We start from the raw sequence: 17,872 nt of genomic DNA, 5'->3' as shown, positions 1-17,872 counted from the left end.
ATACCAAGAATAACTTTTTATAAATAACTTCTTAAGATAAAAAAATGTATATCTGTATTAAAACTAAAATAGTATAACTGTCATATATAAAATGGGATGACTATCACATCAATCTGAAAGACATTACTTATTTAGATCTAAAGAACCATCTTCTGTAGGAATGGTCTGTCAAAAAGCAAACAAGAGAATGATGTAAGTCAGAAATAATGTGTCTCACAGAACAGTTCACAGACCGCCCTTGCGTCGATCCATTACTTTGTCGTTGCACTTGGCGCAGGGTCAAGTCTGATCTGACACTTGCATCACGACTGACGATTGCAAGTGTCGTGTGTCAAATTCTTGCTGCAATTAACACCCTGCCGTTTCTATTTACATCTCCATTTGAGATATTTTAAATTAGTGAAAAGGTTAAAAAACAGAATTTTGTTTAAAATCATAAATTGAAATTTTTTTTAACGCTAAAAGAAATCGAGAAAATGTGTTTTTTTATATTACTAAAAGTATCAAATTCTGATATTTTCTATGTAGTAAAAGATATTTCGATTCGATGACTTTTTAAAGTTTTAAATTTTCTCGACTTCGTTTTAGAAAAAAAAAACATGTAAAATACACACATATATATATATATATATATATATATATATATATAATCTAAATATATTTTAATTCAGACTTTGGAATGTATAGGTCATATTCGGATCTATCAGTTGATTGTATTGTCACAGGAACCTAGCTGAAATTACGACGATTATAATGAAATATACTACAGTAATTTTTGAAGAAATTTGTGTGAAAGCAGAGGATTAAAAAACAGGACAATAGAAAAAAAATACAAAAGTATTTTTGAAAAGAGAAAGAGGTCCAGAAAGAAGGAAGCCCGCTACTTCTGGCATCGTTTTATGTGCCGTGTTGGTCGATGACATATAACTATGTATACCAATGGCAAGATATTCAAGTATATTGCGCCTGTCGCTCTGACACGCAGGCAGGTAGAAAGCGGAACACTTCAGGAAGTTGCCGATATTCGCATCTCAGGATTCAGTATATATGTATAGTCGTTATATTTCCAGGCGAAAACGCCTGGTTAAAATATGCGCCATTTCGAAAATTTATGTGATGTCACAAACCTTATTAGAATTCTGGACGAGATTGCTAAAAGGATGCTATATCACATTTTAGTAAAATATAAATAGTAGTTATTTTACACATAGGAATTTATTATGTGAAAAGCATTTGTTATTCTAGAACGAGAAAAAGATTTCAAAGAAAATGTAAAATTATTAATACATTAAGAGTTTTTGATTATATGATTACAAACTTTAATATATAATTTTCATTTTTACAATCTAAATAGTATGATCAATGTATGATATATATATTTTTTTTGAAAGGAAAATTAATCAATTAAATGATTCCTCTAATCATTTGTGCATCAATAGTGATTTTCATTTTTTTTAACACGATAATTAACATATTTTTTACATGATAAAGATTAAATGGCAAATAAAAAACAAATTAACGTGATATACTAATTTATATAAATTCCGACAAGAGAAATCAGACACAGACACACAGAGATTTTTAAGAATTATATTCCCCACACGGAGAGAATTTTCTTCTTAAAACTTAAAATTTAAAATTTACCCTGACAGTCATATGATAATCGGGAGACAATATGGTATTGAAAGAAATTTATAAGAGTTTCTCTAATTAATACTTATCACAAAATAAAAAATATTAATATGTACATATGCTTATATAGTAAAATTAATCGAATATATTTTATATTTTATTGCGATATTAACATTTTTATTGTTACCACGATTACCATGATTTTTAAGGAAAATTCTCTCTATGCAGCGAATAGAGATCTATCTTTGTGCCGCTATCGATTATAAGCGTTATAAACATATCGATTTTAAAGCAATTAGCGGTAAATGAGTCAGCGCGGGCTGAACCCTTCACGATCGAAAGCCCATTAATTTTGCGTGCAGCATGTGTGATATCATGCGCGATAGTGTTTACGACGAACGTATATAGAGGTATGCATGCACGATTGTTCGAAACGCGCACGTCATAATCCGGCGACGACGCATACACACGCGTGTACACGTCATAAGCTGAATATCGCAGCTGCATGACGCAGCGCGAATTTAAAGTCCATTTTTGCAAACGAAATACGAGTGACAATGCCACGACAAAAGTAATAAGAATATGTCATTTATTTAATCCATCATATTTTTTTAATAATTTCCGAAGATATTCCATGTGCGTCTTTATCGTATACGTATATATATATATGTATATAGGATGCGAAAAGTTTCATTGTTCGCCCCAATTGCGTATACGAATCGGCGCCGGAGACCGCGAGAAGAAAGCAAAAGGCCGTCGCCGTTTGAAAGGAAAGCAGCATATATATACGGATCCGTAACGCCATAACGCATGGCTGCATTTGGAGCACCTAATGCTCCCCAAAATCCTGCTCGACTCGTGCGGCCGCCTAATGTCAGCCTGCCGTGTGTCGCAGCCGGGTGCAGCTGCACTCGTGGCTGCACGACCTTTCCCCACTCGAATAAACGTTTCCCTCTCACCTCCCCTATTCTCTCTGTCCATCCGTATTTCGTTGCCAACCTAAGATAATAATTCCTCGCTCCCGGGGCCGTTCGTCATTCAGGCGCGGCACTGCAAATCGTCGCCCGGAACGAATCTAAATGAATCACAAGCGCGGGAAATTCCACGAATATATTTCAATCTAGATTCTAGATCGTAAAAAAAAATCGAAATTTTTTCTACGAATTAAAATTTTCAAAATAAATTGCGCGTTTTCAATCTTCTCTCGATATCTCGTATATCTTACGTTTATCTCTGAAAGAGATATGAATTATTGAATGCAAGGTTTATGTACGAGAGATAAAATGAGTTTTGATGCAAGCATATTTAGAATTAATTATCTTCATTATTATATTATTATTAATATCGTTACATAATATTTTATTATATTATTATATGGCGTTATTATTATCAAGATTATCTTTTCTTTCTTCGATCAATTTTTTTTATGACGTGGATGACGAATCGTTTATTTTCTTCGTAAAGTGACAAGGGCTAATTAAGCCAAGACTATCGCGTAAGATATATATATGATTGCCCGACGATGTTCTTATCTCAATATGCTGTCATCCCGTTTGGTTGATAGCGCGTCAGCTTACAGTCAGCACCATCATTGCCTCTACGTCGAACAATGCCGGAGTAAAGTGACAATGAGATGAAACGCTGTCAATACGGCAATGAGTATTGCTAGCGCTATGATATAATAGCCGCCGTTACTGGAGAATTATGTGCGCCCCTTCTATAGTGAGAAGACGATAAAATCGTCCATTATTGCTGTTTAAGAGTGATTTAAACTGTCAATAGAATCGTTACATTGTGCATATTTCCTTTATTTTTTTCAATTATTTTTGTGACATTTGTGAGATTGAATCTATAAGCGAAGCGATATAAATTTGAATATTGGAATTTCTTTTTTTTAAATTTAAAAGAAGAGAATCCAGATTTTTGCATTAATTTCCATTCAAATGAGAAAATTATTTTTATCCGCCACGTGTTTATCTAATGACGCGCAAGCGACGTACAAGTGTTTGACACATGTATATATACATAGTATATCAAATCGAGTCAAGTGTGTTATGTTAATCGAGAAATGAGAATATATATATATATCATTATTATCAGCGAACTATTTTAAGACGGAAGTTAATGAATCATTCGGACTTTGCATGATTTACATTGCACACAAATCTTTACACACATCTATATTATCTTTTGTTTTTAGTTGTACGAAATTTATTTCCCCAATTGTGTTTATTAATAAGCCGATAATCTCGCATTATAATGATTAAATTTCTTTTATTCTTTTTTTATTTATATATATATCAAACTATGAATGCAAAATCTAACTCGAGTTTGAATATATTTTCAGTCAAGTAGGATAAAGTAGAAGTTCGATCGCTTTTGATAAAGAAATTTAATCGATTTAATGCGAATAAAAAAAAATATTTCATCGCAAGAAAAGACGCTATCAAATTTCCGCGCACTCGACCACGTGACTCGCACGTGGGCCGGCGATTCGCCCGCGCGCTCCTGTCACTGCGCAGGCGCGCTGGTCTCCCGGAGTTCGCGTCCGCCGCGTTGGCAGCAGTGCGTCGCCGAGTCAGTGTTCAATGTGTCGTGCGACAAACAACAACGTCGGGTTTGGGCGAGCGCATATCCGTTGTCCCTTCAGCCGTGTCGCTTCGCAGAGTATCACGTACGTACGTGAAAGCGCGAGGAGACGCGCGTCGCGTCCGAACACACCGAAACGGCGTGAAACGTGCGTCGAGCGTGTGTCGTTGCTGCATAACGTTTAGTGGTGGTGATAATGGTGCATCGTCGTCCAACGTCCGTCCGCTCTGTCGCGTAACGATGCATCGTGCGCATCACGTCCGCGACGACGGAACCGCGATCGACGCGCGTTGTTGGGCGTAGCCGGCGGCAGCGAGAAACGGAGGAGCGTGCGTGTGTGACAAAAGCCTTGTGTGGGAACGCGCCGCCGTCTGCCATTGTAAGCAGGCGGGATCCTTCGCAGGGACCCCATATCCTCGGTGCATCCGTACTCGCGCTCGCGTCGTGTGAGAGAATAGAGACGCGGGCACCTACGTATACATATATACATATTCTCCCTCTCTCTCTTTCTCGTTGGATCGCACTCTGCGTCCCCGGTCGCTGGAACAACATTTCCGGTAAAACTCGACGCACTTAAGAGGATCAACCGGAAGAAGCGATCAGAGACGTGCGAGGCATGTCGTCGTAGCATCGTGCAAAACTCGTGGCGAGATCTCGTGGATTACGAGCGCGAGGTGAGTGCCGACTTTGACGTTGTTGACATTTCGCGGCGATTGATTCCGTCTCCCCATTGAGGGATGGCGACGACGATGACCGGTACTTCGGTAGTGCGTGTAGAGGAGAAATGTTTCCAACATTTTGTGTCAACACGCGCCGACACGTAAGGAAACGCTCGCTCTCGCGCGCACGCCACGGCACACCCATGTCTCGCTGCGTGAGCGAGCGAAAAATACGCGAGCGTGTCGACGCGGTGCCAGGAGACGCTCGCGCGGCGCGGCGAAACGGAGAGGCGGGGTATAGCATACATAGATCGAAATCGCGAAAGATCGCCGCCGTCGCGGATTCTGCGTAGCGAGAAAAGAGCACGCGAGCATCGTTACGACGGCCGATTTTTTTCGATCGCGATGCGAGCGAGGACTTCGATACTGTTGACTTTACAGTAAAAGTGAATGTAAATAATTTCCAAGTGTGTGATGATTTCTTGAATTTATTCCGATCTTAAGGACGTTATAATTATTTATTTTTAATATATTTTTTTAGAGAGCTATCCGTGTCGAAATTGTTCGTAGTTTTACATTTTTGGATATTAATTGAATTGAATTACTGTGTAAGTTCGAGTTCAAATTTCTTTGCGAGAGATACGCGATGTTTTATACAAAAATTTTTATTAAAAAATCGTGTATTGTATAACAAATTTTTTATAAAAAAATTGAAGTATCTCTCGAAAGGAAAAAAATAAATATATCTATTTTTATTCTATAAAATAGTGACAATTGACACACTCTTCTCTGCTTGTTCGCAATGTCAAAAAATGTATCGAGAATCGTTTCGAAGTCCCGGTCGCAACCTAAGATAAGTAACGCGATTCCTGATAATTACATTCTGATATAATTTGCCTTATTTGAATGAGTACGACGATATGTTTCGGATATGATAGAGTCATGTGCACGATGAATGTGGAATGTCAAATGGCACGATTAATTTGTAATATTTAATTGTATTGCTTACGGCTCCGGACATTGGACTTTGATGTTTACCATATCAGAAATGCGAGAACTCTGTTCTAACTACTCCGATACACATTGAAGATTCGACGTTCGCAGAAAACTTTCGCAAGGTCTTGCGATGTCGACGTTCAAGTTTCGCGAAGGCCACAAATCGAAAATGTCACAAATTATGTGGTGTCGCGCTTAAAAGAATTTTTTATATCGAAAGAGTTGAAAACTACGATCAGACATGTCGTATACACATCCCACAATTTCTACAATGCATTATTTATTTCACAAACAGAAATATCGAAAATTAGAAATTGAATCAGGCAAATTATTTTGCATCTTGTAAACGCGCTAATTCGACAATTCGCGATTTGAAAGCGAAGAAAGTTTAGAATGTCTCAGCAGATTTGAGATATTCCAATTGAGGCTATTCCCCAGTCACCGCTTAAATTTATTACGCATATAAACTCTAATTTATTCTCAAGTTTTCTGACATTTCTATGACATTTTGCATCCGCAGTTTATTTTACGCAAGTAGATCATTGTTTGACCGCGGGATAAATGTTCCGGCGTTTTTTCACGCGTCTCGATGCGTCGTGAAAAAACTTTGCGAGAGCTTTTTAATCGAGAAGGGAAATCCTCATTTATTCATACTACAATGCGTTCGGCTTTCTAGCGCAAGTTTCACGCCTACGCGCGTGAAGATGCGCGCCTAATCACGCTCCTAAAAGTCGTCGAAGTCCAAGACTCGAGTTCGATCGTCGACGCCGATTATTAGATCATCGACGGAATTCACGTACAACGGCCCGCATTCACGTCCGCCTTGTACTAGACGGGGAATTAATCGTTAAATAAGAAAAAGGAGGCGTATCGATGCTCCCTTTTATCTAGACATTGCCAGATCGTTCATAATAAATGTTAGCAGTTGAATTATATTGATAGATACCGTATCGTGATTAAAAGAAATTGATTGAATTGCGAAGCGTTGAAAAAAGTTTCTCCTTTGAGATATTATCTCACGAGCAATTATAAATAATAAAAAATGTGTATGCAATGTGAAATTTAATGATTACAAATCATGAAACTAAATCTTACGAATTGTTGGGCGGATGTTTATTTTTATACTCGATATAACATTCGTCGATATTCGATATCGCGAGTGAACGAGTCGATTCAAATATGGAGAGAATTGAATACTGGAACATTCGTGTAATTTCTATGTATATATGTAGATATAAATTATTATTATTTTTTATTCCACGCTGTGATTTTCTTAAATGTTCGACAGCTCTTGGCGTGAATTGCTTATAAGGTACCGTTTTGTTTAATTGCTAAATAAATAAAGGAGAGACGAGAGTCGATATACACTTTTACTCTGTAAAATTTTACAATTTGTGTAATTTTACATATTCTTATGTTTATTATTACATATTTTTTTACAGTGTATATTAGCAAAAAGTTGCAATTTTGGAACCGCGAATACACTCGTAACATCGTATACGCACCGGCACCGAAGCAGATCGGTGAAAGCATATGGTTCCATGAGTTTCGACTCGACGGACTGTGCGGCGGAATTTTGCAACCGATTCGTATGTTGAGATAGAAACCGCGGTTCCGCATCGTAACACCCGCGCCGCAATCTTTAAAATACTACGTTTTACTGTGTGTCACGTGGCGGATATTTCGCATTTATCGTTTTAACGCGCATAATAAAGAATTCGATGACGAAAACTTCGCGGTCAAATCCTTGGATAATATTCAGTATACGATTGATTTTATTGACAATATTTGTATAATTTGTAACAATTATTTAGAAGCGATTTAGTATTTCAACATTTTTATTATCATGGTAACTTCCAGACATGTTATTTTATATGCAGATTATATATGAAATTTATCGTCGACTCCGAATGTTTTTGCAAGTTTTTACGTCCAAACAATTTGCTGGAAAAATTAGCTTGATTGTTGCAATTAATGATTTAGAAAAAGCTCGAAATAACGTGTGATTTGTGTTTACATTAGAATTTGTAAAAGGATGAAATCGAATGAAGCAGTTTGTTCTTCGACAAGAGCATTTGTTTTCTACGTAACTTTCATATAACTCAACAGCGTAGCTTTTTTTGTACTCTCGTTTATTCGCGAGATAATTGCGTAGAATGGAGCCCGCTTTAACTGCGCCAGGAAGAGATCCTAGAAAGTATTCGAATTGATAAAAAGCCGTACTTTCTAAACTGTCTGTATTGCGGCATCGTAACTTTTTCCATTTGCGTTACCGTCAACAACGTGGACACTCGAATCCGGCGACCTTTTGTCAACTTTAACATTTCTTCCGATTGTGTTGATTCAAATATATATGCATGCATTCTTCACGATTAGTGTTTCGAGTGTCAGTTAACTAAACACAATATTTAATTGCTATATATTTAAAGAAAGCATCGAGATATATATCATACATATATCGACACGAAGAGAATTTTCTCTTAGAATTTACTCTGAAAATCATGGTAGTTATGGGATAATATGGTATTGGAATTTTATAAGAGTTTCTCTGATTAATATTCATCACAATAAAGAATATTAATATGTACTTAGTAAAATTGATTGAACATATTTTATCTTATTGTGATAAAAATATTAATCAGAGAAATTCTTATAAAATTTTCACAATACCATATTATCCTATACGATTACCAAGAGTTTTAGGGTATTTAAGAGAAGATTCTCTGTATACATATTTTGCGACAATCTAATTTGAAGACATTTCAGAAAATAAGATCCTTCATTAATTTTAAGCTTTTTTTATGATGAGTTAAGTTCTACAACGAATCTTTTATGACGAGAAAATTGCGCGATGAATTAGTGTCGGTTGGTGAATTATTGCTCGAAAGGAAATTCCAATCGCAAATATTATCTGGGGCGCGTATTGACCCTCCTAACAAATGCGCGATTTCCGGCTGAAGAGAACGAAGCTCCTGTATTCTTTTCGCGCGCATTATATAACCAATTAATTTCACAGCGCTGCGTACGTGAATCGGAAAGAGTATGTGTCTTTTGTTGTGTACATTAATGAAAAGATACGGCACATTCTCTCTCCAATTCGAGATACTGATTCCGTTATCGCATTTGACACTTCGTTTGATAACGACGCGTGTTCTTCTTGTGTCAGCGGTTGTCGTTGACATTACATCAAGTTGTATATTAGTTTTATTCGAGTCACGAGTCGAGATTGCATGCGAAAAATGACAATTCTTGTTGTTATCGGCCTGCGCTTCCAAAAATAATGAAAATACCGGAAATGCATCTCGTTTTCGTACAAGCATACTTCCGTAATTGCGTCTCTGTTGTGACTCTTCCTCGCACATGGCATGTGACATTCGAGGCTACGTCTATAGTATTGATTAGGATCTGTCTTTTTGATATCATATGACTATTTCTATTGCCGGCTATTCGTTCTATTTATCGCGATATGATTATTTATCGCGAGGTGTCATTTTAAAAATTGCAACCGGAGAAAGTCTATACAATAGCTTGTTAGGTTATTTACTGTACTATTATATATATTATCATTTGCGATACGTAGTATATACACATACAAATATATATAATAAGCTTGTAATTTTTTCCTGCATTTTTATCGCAATATTGAGATATCATTTTAAAAATAATAATGTGTACGTACACAATACTTAACCTATGTTTTGCTACATGTATTGTATATAGGATGTTTCAGAATTAACGGAAAAGTTTTTAATGGCAGATTCCTGGTATATCATTTTTTGCATGTTTCCAATTTTTGCCATCGTGTATCTTTTGTAATTAAGTCTTAAATTAAAATTCTATTAAAATAAACTCTACCTGAAATTAACTGAAGAATGTAGTTTTATTAATATTTTTTTTCCACAAGGCTTAGTATACAAAAAAGTCTTTATTTTCAACCGCTTATAACTCGACAATTATTGGAAGAAAAATTGTTTTTAAATAATCCCATTAAAAACTTTTCCAGTTCTGAAACACTTTATATATTACTGCATACGATACGGTAAATATGTTACATGCAGATATACGCATGTAATAAGAACTTCTTTTTTTGTATCTTCCTGAACTCCAAATATAAAAACGTCACGTGCGCACGTGCTTTTCCTCCGTCTTCGTATACTTGTGAGTTACGTGCATTTCTCCGCGAGAACCGCGAGACGATTTAGAGGTTTACGTTTGTGTGTTTTTTTTTTACAGGTGAAGCCCCAGCATGGCCAGCAGATGACTGTTAGCCGAGCCGGTGCTCGTACTCGACTCTAATATGAGCGAAGTAGTGGCAGTGACGCCGACTGGTGGACCTACTCGCCAGGAAAGCGTGACACACATCAAGCGGCACAAACTGGCCAGCTGTAATGTTCCTCTCGTACACGGTCGGCCGAATCCGTCGATCGTCAGTCCGCGTAGCAGACTGACCACCCATCAACGAAATCATAGTTTGGACTTCAGGTGCATGTGATTTGCATTTCGTCATTTTAAATCGCGCGTGTACATTATATATTGCCACGAAAGGCCATTTCCCGAATATATATATATATATATATATATATATATATAATATATTTCCGAGCCACTTTGCAAGAGCTATTTGCGAGAGCTGTGACGCGTCTCTATACGTCCTGGCACTTGTTGAATAAGCGGACGTAAAAGCCGTGTGTTATGCACGCCGCGATTATGCGATCGACGCCACTCGTCTTCGACGGCTAAATTGACGAGAAAATATGTGGAGAAGTTATGTCGTAGATAAATTGAGGAATATATGAGGTATTCGAATTGGCTGCACGACCACGATAACGGCGATGGAGACGTCATCAATATTAATAATCGCAACCGCACGCGGTCTATCCTATCTATTCTCTTCGCGCTTTTGCAGCCGCTAAACTGGAGCCGGCTAACGTTGCATGCATGCAATTTTCTCTTCGATCGAAATACATCACGGAAAGATTTACCGAGAAGTGGAATCAAATTAAAGAAAATTGTTTTAAAAAATGATGTTACAACAATACACTGAAAAAATTGTTAACTGAAAACCGTTTAATTAAATTACTGTTAGTTTTGTTAATTGAACATTTTAGTATTTAAGTCAAATATACGTTTTTTTTTTAAATTTAATATGTTATATTTAATTTAAATATTTCAATATGTTCAATTAACAAAATATTTAGTTGAACGATTCAAGTTAACAACTTTTTTTTTAGAATACAGATACGCGAATAGCTTTATTTTGTACTTGGAAATATAATCTTTTAAAATATAAAATAGAAAGAAAAAATATATAAAATGTACTCTCTGTATCAAGATAAGAAATATAATAACAGTAAGCAAAACCTCACGATAAAGACACAAATGCACGAATGATGTAAAATGTTTTAAACACGTATACTAAAAAGATTGAGATACGGATAGTAACTCAAATAAACATACAATCTAATTATGATCTAAAATGTATTTTTCTGCAAAAAAAGTTAAAATTACATTTCATATATTTCTATATATATCTTCTTCAAAATACATTAAAATCAAAAGTATGTGCAACTCTAAAATAGTCCGTACAATTTTAGAAAATTAATTCGAGATAATTATCTTCTTAATTATAAAACTGTCGATTATATTTCTAGATCAATGGGTATCCTACTACCGCCGGTGCCTCAGGCGGCCGCAACGACTCTGACGCATCATCACAGGAACCGAAGTCTGGACTCTGCTTTGCAACGGATCCCGGAGGTGGACGTGACACCAAGTCCGGAATGCGAGAATCCCGCTCCTTCATCGGTCTCCAAGACGACAACGGTATCGTCGTCATCATCATCATCGTCGTCGTCGTCATCGTCATCGTCATCGTCGGGGTCATGCGGGAAGGGCGCTCGCACCGCGCGGGAACGCGAGGATCTGGCCAGTCTCGGTTCTGACGATTCCGGCATCCTGTGTGGCTCCGACAGTGGCTCGAGCGACGCCACGAATGCGCCCGCCACCCGGGAGTCCAGCGTGGATCATTTGCACAGCCGCGAGAGCCTCGACTCGGCCGTGTCGCAGCCGGGGGACTCGGTGTACTCGATCGATGTGGTGGACGGTGTGGAGAACGGTGCAGGTGTGGTGTCGATGTCGATGTCGGTGCCAGTGTCGCCCGTGGAACTGTCCACGCGTCTCAGTGATAGTCCGACGTCCCTTGTATCCCCCAATGACAAGACCACCGATCGTGATTGTCCGCGATCGTACAACGACACGAACGTTGTTGGTGAACCTTGCTCGCAAGAACCGCGAATTACTAACGCGAACGTGCGAGAACGCAATGGTGGTGACGATTATCAGCACCAGGAACGTGCCGAAATCTATCAAGGCGCTATTACGCAAATGGCATCGCCGCCGTCCGTGGCCGACACGAGCCAGAATGAGTTGGCCGGAGCGGCCATGACTCTCTGCTGCGGTACGACTGCGACACAGCAGCAGGAAGCCGAGACGGTGAAGAAGCAACCGGATGTTATTCGTCGACAGCAACAAGAGACGAAGCAACCGAAACCGTCAGAAGGCTGTCTGCTGCGACTCTTCGAGAGTCAAATATTCGACATGTCCATGGCTATTTCCTATTTGTTCAATTCGAAAGAACCCGGCGTTCAGAGTTATCTAGGTATAATATATATTAAATATAATTATAATTTCAGCATGTTTGCTAATTTTATCGTGTTTTGTTATCCATAAAGTAGTAATTATTACAAGATAAACAATAATATTTGTAATTTTCATTATATATGAGTTTCTAAATTCTATATCAAAATGAGAAAATTACAAAATAATAATTTTCTAGCAAATACATATTTTATCTCATTCTTATATCTTGTGTTTGATCATAAATATGACATGTGATATATTGTAGGTAACAAGATGTTCAGTTTTCCGGATAACGATGTGGACTTTTACTTACCACAGTTAGTTGTGATGTATATACAACTTCACGATATAACAGAAGTCCTTTATCCATATCTTGTCCATAGGTAAATATACTCGCTCATTAAAAGATTATTTGATTGTGCATCTTACAAGTCGCGATAAAATTTAAATGAATTCTAAACGAATCAATTGCAGATGTAGACAATCGGCAGATTTCTCGTTAAAATGCGCCTGGTTGTTAGACGCGTACAGTTCCGATGCTCATTTACCATCAAAAAAGAAGTCTCATGGGACCAAATTGAAAAATCTTATTCTGTCAGATGAACTCAGGTAAGAGCAATAAACAAATTTAGAAAGTAATGAAGATTACGAATAATTTTTGTTAGATATACGCGTATAAAACAAAATTTATTTCCAAGTGTGTAAACATTTTAGGCCAAAAGGAAATGAGAGTCGAAGGCAGCGTGTCGCTGGATTGCAAGTTCCTGCATCATCACCATTGCCCCCGGCGCAAAATCTTACGTCGCCGAATAAGAAAACCCACCAAAGATCTCAGTCCGACGCTACTGGATTGTTCCAGACTATACGCCGTAGTCATTCCGGTAATTATTCAAATAAATACGCTTATTAAAGTAATCATAAATTTTAATCAGATTATTCAATCTTCTATATCGCGTATTTGTCCTTGAAAGGTATAATAAATAAAGTAAGTCTTGGGGACCTGAGCTCTGGTCGAGCGTTTGACAATGGCTGTACCTGCTTTTATTCCTGCCAAGGTGTGGTGAACGATTTGCGAGGCCAAAAAACAGATTGTTTCTGCAACGTGAGTTACTTTACTTTGTACGAGACAAATGTAAATGTCGCATTTGTGAAATAGTGAATTAATGTAAAATTTATATTTCTTGTATACAGGCACCTCGACTCGCGCCAGAATTCGAATTTATTCAAGCGTTAATAACAATTGGTAAATTGCTCGGGACTATCCCAACAAAGGAAAGTAAAACCGTTCAATTAGTAGCAGAGCTCAACACGCTTAATTTGAATCTCCCTGCAAGAGTATGGTTACCTTTGCATAGTACGATACCCCATCATATCGTGCGAGTTCCTCCACAATATGCTGCTGTTCTTAACAGCAAGGACAAGGTATGACATTTCATTGTATATCGTATTCTTTGCGGAATTTATTATTCGAATATCCATTTTTATGTTAATATTATTGCACAGGCACCCTATATAATATATGTAGAGGTATTAGAAGTGGAAGATTTATATACGTCACCCGTGCCGACAAAAATAATGGGCAGTTCATTGAGGCATACCAAGTCTGAGGAAAATTTAACGGGCGGCGAACAATCCAACATATCCACTTCCGATAGCCAGCAGAATTTGGCGGTGCGACAGACACCTATAAAAAATATCTCGCCCTACTCTGTTAGGAATACAGACGTGACATTTAATTTTCCCGACGATGATCCTAACGATTGTTGGAGTCAGGAGGATGACGAGATTACGCAGCAGGTGAGTGTATCATTTAATATTCGTATTTCAAGCATATATAAATTTTTTTAAATTCTACTATTCTAATTTTTCCCCATTCGTTTCTGCCCAGTATTTACAGCTTCGTAAGCCGAAAGATCGAGATACCATATCGCAATTAAGTCAAGATTCGTCCGACAGTAGAGAACCGATCTTTGTGCCGGGTGACATCAAAAGAAGATTAAGCGAGATGGCAGCTACGCCCAGTGCGACTTTTAGCCACGATCCCGAGGATCCATCAGCGGCGGTCCTTAAGGAACCATGGGAGCAAAAGCAACGACGCATAAGAGCTTCCAGTCCGTATGGGCACTTGGCGTCTTGGAGATTACTCGCCGTGATCGTGAAATGTGGTGACGATCTCAGGCAGGAACTTCTCGCCTCGCAGTTGCTTTCGATGTTGCAAAAGATTTGGCAGGACGAACGAGTGCCGCTCTGGGTGCGACCATACAAGTAAGAACGATGACTTATTATCGGATATTTTTTATCCAAACATTTTTAATTCTCTTTTACTCTTGAGAATAATAACTTTATTTCTTCTCGCACAGAATACTGTGTTTGTCCAACGACAGTGGTCTGATCGAACCGATCCTGAACACCGTCTCGCTCCATCAAGTGAAGAAGCAGTGCCAATTAACGCTTTTCCAATATTTCGAACGAGAGTTCGGCTCTCCTACCTCAGAGGCATTCCGCATAGCGCAGAGAAACTTCATTCAGAGTTGCGCCGCGTATTGCCTGGTCAGCTATCTTATTCAAGTGAAAGACCGTCACAACGGCAATATTCTGTTGCATAGCGACGGTCACTTGATCCACATAGATTTCGGATTCATTCTATCGACCTCGCCAAGAAATCTCGGCTTTGAGACCAGTCCGTTCAAGTTAACGCCCGAGTTCGTCGAAGTGATGGGCGGCAATCAATCCAAGCTCTTCGAAGAATTTAAGAGCCTCATTCTTCAAGGTTTAATCGCGGCACGGAAGCACATGGAGAAAATAGTCAATCTTGTTGAGATCATGTTGTCGGGTAAGTAATACTGATCGCGCCTATATTCGCGTTCGCGTGCACCTTCAAATCCGCACATCTCAATGGGTTTTATCGATTTTTTCCGCAGGCTCTCAACTTCCGTGCTTTCGCAGCGGCGGGGCGGCGACTGTTCAAGGTCTCAAGAATAGATTCCACCTCACGCTAACAGAGGATCAATTACGTCGGCATGTTGAGGATTTGGTCGAAGGCAGCATTCATTCGTGGTCCACTAAACTCTACGATCGATATCAATATTTCGCAAACGGCACTCTTTAATATCAAGATTAATAATTCTTTCTGTCGCGTTTTGACTGAAGCTACTTTTTTGTAAGATTGCAAAAAGGACATTAATCTTCAAGTGAACATGTTGTGGTACTTCTTCCACACAATTTTTACATAGTGGGGTCGACCAATCGCCAAGTGCACGTACCGATTAGTAAGCGTACTTTCCAGTCAGTCTGCCGCGTCGGGAGATCTGTTTTTGTACCGTAATAACGCGTGATAACAGATCAAGATAAATTAATTATACATTGCTGTTTATTTTAATTCGCGTTGCAGATTATCTCCGCAGTTATTTGATAAAAGAGTTTGCTTAAATTGTATTAGACTGCGAAAGACAGCTCCTACAAGTTTCAATGTGCAAATAAAGAATAATTTCGATTAATACAGCGGTTGCACGATGGCGCAGAAAAAGACGAGACATTCTTTTTAAGCATGTGAGCTGATTTCGATTGGGCACAGCGCTTGTTTTCTAGCATTCCACAAGCACAAATGACGCTTAGAGTGGAAAAAATTGCTTTCCTCTTGAATATATAGACAGCCTCGATGAGGCTAAACATATAGAATTCGGATAGATCACTATTCTTCGAGTTTTACATTATTCCTTACTTTCGTGGCGAGTAGGAACGATACGAAATATTTTTAGCAAAATTCAAAGCGATCTCGGCATTTAATAAATTTAAAAAATCTCGATTAGGATAATGGAATATATGTGAATATTTTAAGAGAACTTGAGAGAATTGGTTTAGCGAGAGAGAGAGAGAGAGAGAGAGAGAGAGAGAGAGAGAGAGAGAGAGAGAGAGAGTGAGAGTGTGATGTGAGCGCGCTTCGTTGAAAGTTAAAAATATTTATCGTCGTTTTTGAATTAGATAAAATGAAAGAAGGAATAATCTCTATGAGAATTTTGGTACCCAGTTGATTACATATATCCACTATATATATATATATACATACATATATATAATGTTTTTTGTTCGATACATTAAGACTGCTGTTGTTTACGTATGCCTCGATTGACAAATTACGAATTATAGTCATCGCAGGGCAGACATGGGCGTCGTTGACTAAACGCGTTGGACTGCTAAATCGAGTGTAATTTATATAAAGAGCGTAATTTGTTAAAGGTGCCTTATTTGTGTAGAGAAATAGTGAAGACGGATCAAATCTAGGTGGTGAAGTGGCGTGTCAATGTGGCAATCTTAGCGTGAAGTCGATCGGTCGAGAAACAGACACTTTGTAATTTGTACATATATAAAAAAAGAAAAAGAACTTTGCGTGGACTTTCGTAGATAAAAATTCGCGGCAATAAAAAAAAGTAGAACCTACTTCCAGTATCGGAATCGGAATAAATTTCCACCTACGAAGATTTTATCACAATTCTGGCGTGTACGCGAGGAGAGAAAGAGAGAGAGAGAGAGAGAGAGAGAGAGAGAGCTACGTACAAAATATAGGCTTGGATTTTAGCGGGAGGTGAATACTCAAAATATTTCCTACTTCGTAGATTAGTACTCTTCGGTAAATACATCTAATTGTACACGCGATAAAGAATTAAGGACTAAGCATTATATACTAGCGAATCTTAAGGATCACATTTGAAAGTTTTTACATGTTCTTATATTACGTAAATTACATTTATTTGCTCCCCGCTCCCCCTCCATAGCCGTGGATGCGAAGAGTATTGTAGCTTTGTGTACGGAGGATAAATATAATTTAATCGTAATTCTTCGCGTATGTCCGTTTAAAAAAAATAAATTATATAGATTATATATATATAAACTCTAAAGAGATATTGTACATAAAAAAATGACAAATTTTATCACCTTATTATACTATATTGGTTAAGAATCTAATCGAGGATGAATGTTTGAAGCAAAATCAAAGTTGCTGAAGCCGGAGTACCGGAGAGACTTGGGCTCTCTGACTTCCAAGTGTCTTATATATCTCTTTCTCTATCTTTTCTTCTTCTATCATAATCGTTTCACATGACAGATAGGCAGACCAGAAATCAGATATGATATTGTAAAAAACCGAGATCGAGAGAGAATGTGAATTTAATCCGTCGATTTTCTTCGGCGCATCGATTGTCTTTTATTTTTATTTTCAGCGAATTCGCATAAAAATTGTATAATATTATACGTGTGATTAATGTGAGAGATTTTAACGTTCTCATTGTTACTGTGTAAGAATGATTGCGGAGGAATATACATGGAAAAAGAAAATCAATTTCTCTCTTATTCCCGGTCAA

At 37.9% G+C, this 17,872-nt stretch overlaps 1 protein-coding gene across 1 annotated transcript; it reads left to right on the top strand.

Moving 5' to 3' along the window:
• Nucleotides 1-4,195: 4,195 nt before the first annotated feature.
• fwd (phosphatidylinositol 4-kinase beta fwd) lies at nt 4,196-17,850 on the top strand. Its single transcript, XM_029302324.2, has 12 exons — nt 4,196-4,895; nt 10,110-10,358; nt 11,528-12,534; nt 12,781-12,898; nt 12,990-13,124; nt 13,230-13,396; nt 13,487-13,617; nt 13,707-13,937; nt 14,019-14,312; nt 14,404-14,780; nt 14,876-15,348; nt 15,437-17,850. The coding sequence occupies exons 2-12, from the start codon at nt 10,174-10,176 to the stop codon at nt 15,622-15,624; spliced, it is 3,306 nt and encodes a 1,101-aa protein (XP_029158157.1). The 5' UTR covers nt 4,196-4,895; nt 10,110-10,173; the 3' UTR covers nt 15,625-17,850.
• The last annotated feature ends 22 nt before the right edge of the window (nt 17,851-17,872 follow it).

Source organism: Nylanderia fulva, unplaced genomic scaffold (assembly GCF_048542155.1).
Source record: "Nylanderia fulva isolate GAGA-0341 unplaced genomic scaffold, ASM4854215v1 Scaffold30, whole genome shotgun sequence".
NCBI classification, from domain to species: domain Eukaryota; kingdom Metazoa; phylum Arthropoda; class Insecta; order Hymenoptera; family Formicidae; genus Nylanderia; species Nylanderia fulva.
This window is presented reverse-complemented; position numbering and strand designations above follow the sequence as displayed.

Excerpts from the sequence above, each read along its gene's own strand:
- fwd (XM_029302324.2), top strand. The coding sequence starts at position 10,174 with ATGAGCGAAGTAGTGGCAGTGACGCCGACTGGTGGACCTACTCGCCAG. Across the intron at positions 13,397-13,486 it reads TATACGCCGTAGTCATTCCG|GTATAATAAATAAAGTAAGT; the intron begins GTAATTATTCAA and ends TGTCCTTGAAAG. Across the intron at positions 14,781-14,875 it reads CTCTGGGTGCGACCATACAA|AATACTGTGTTTGTCCAACG; the intron begins GTAAGAACGATG and ends CTTCTCGCACAG.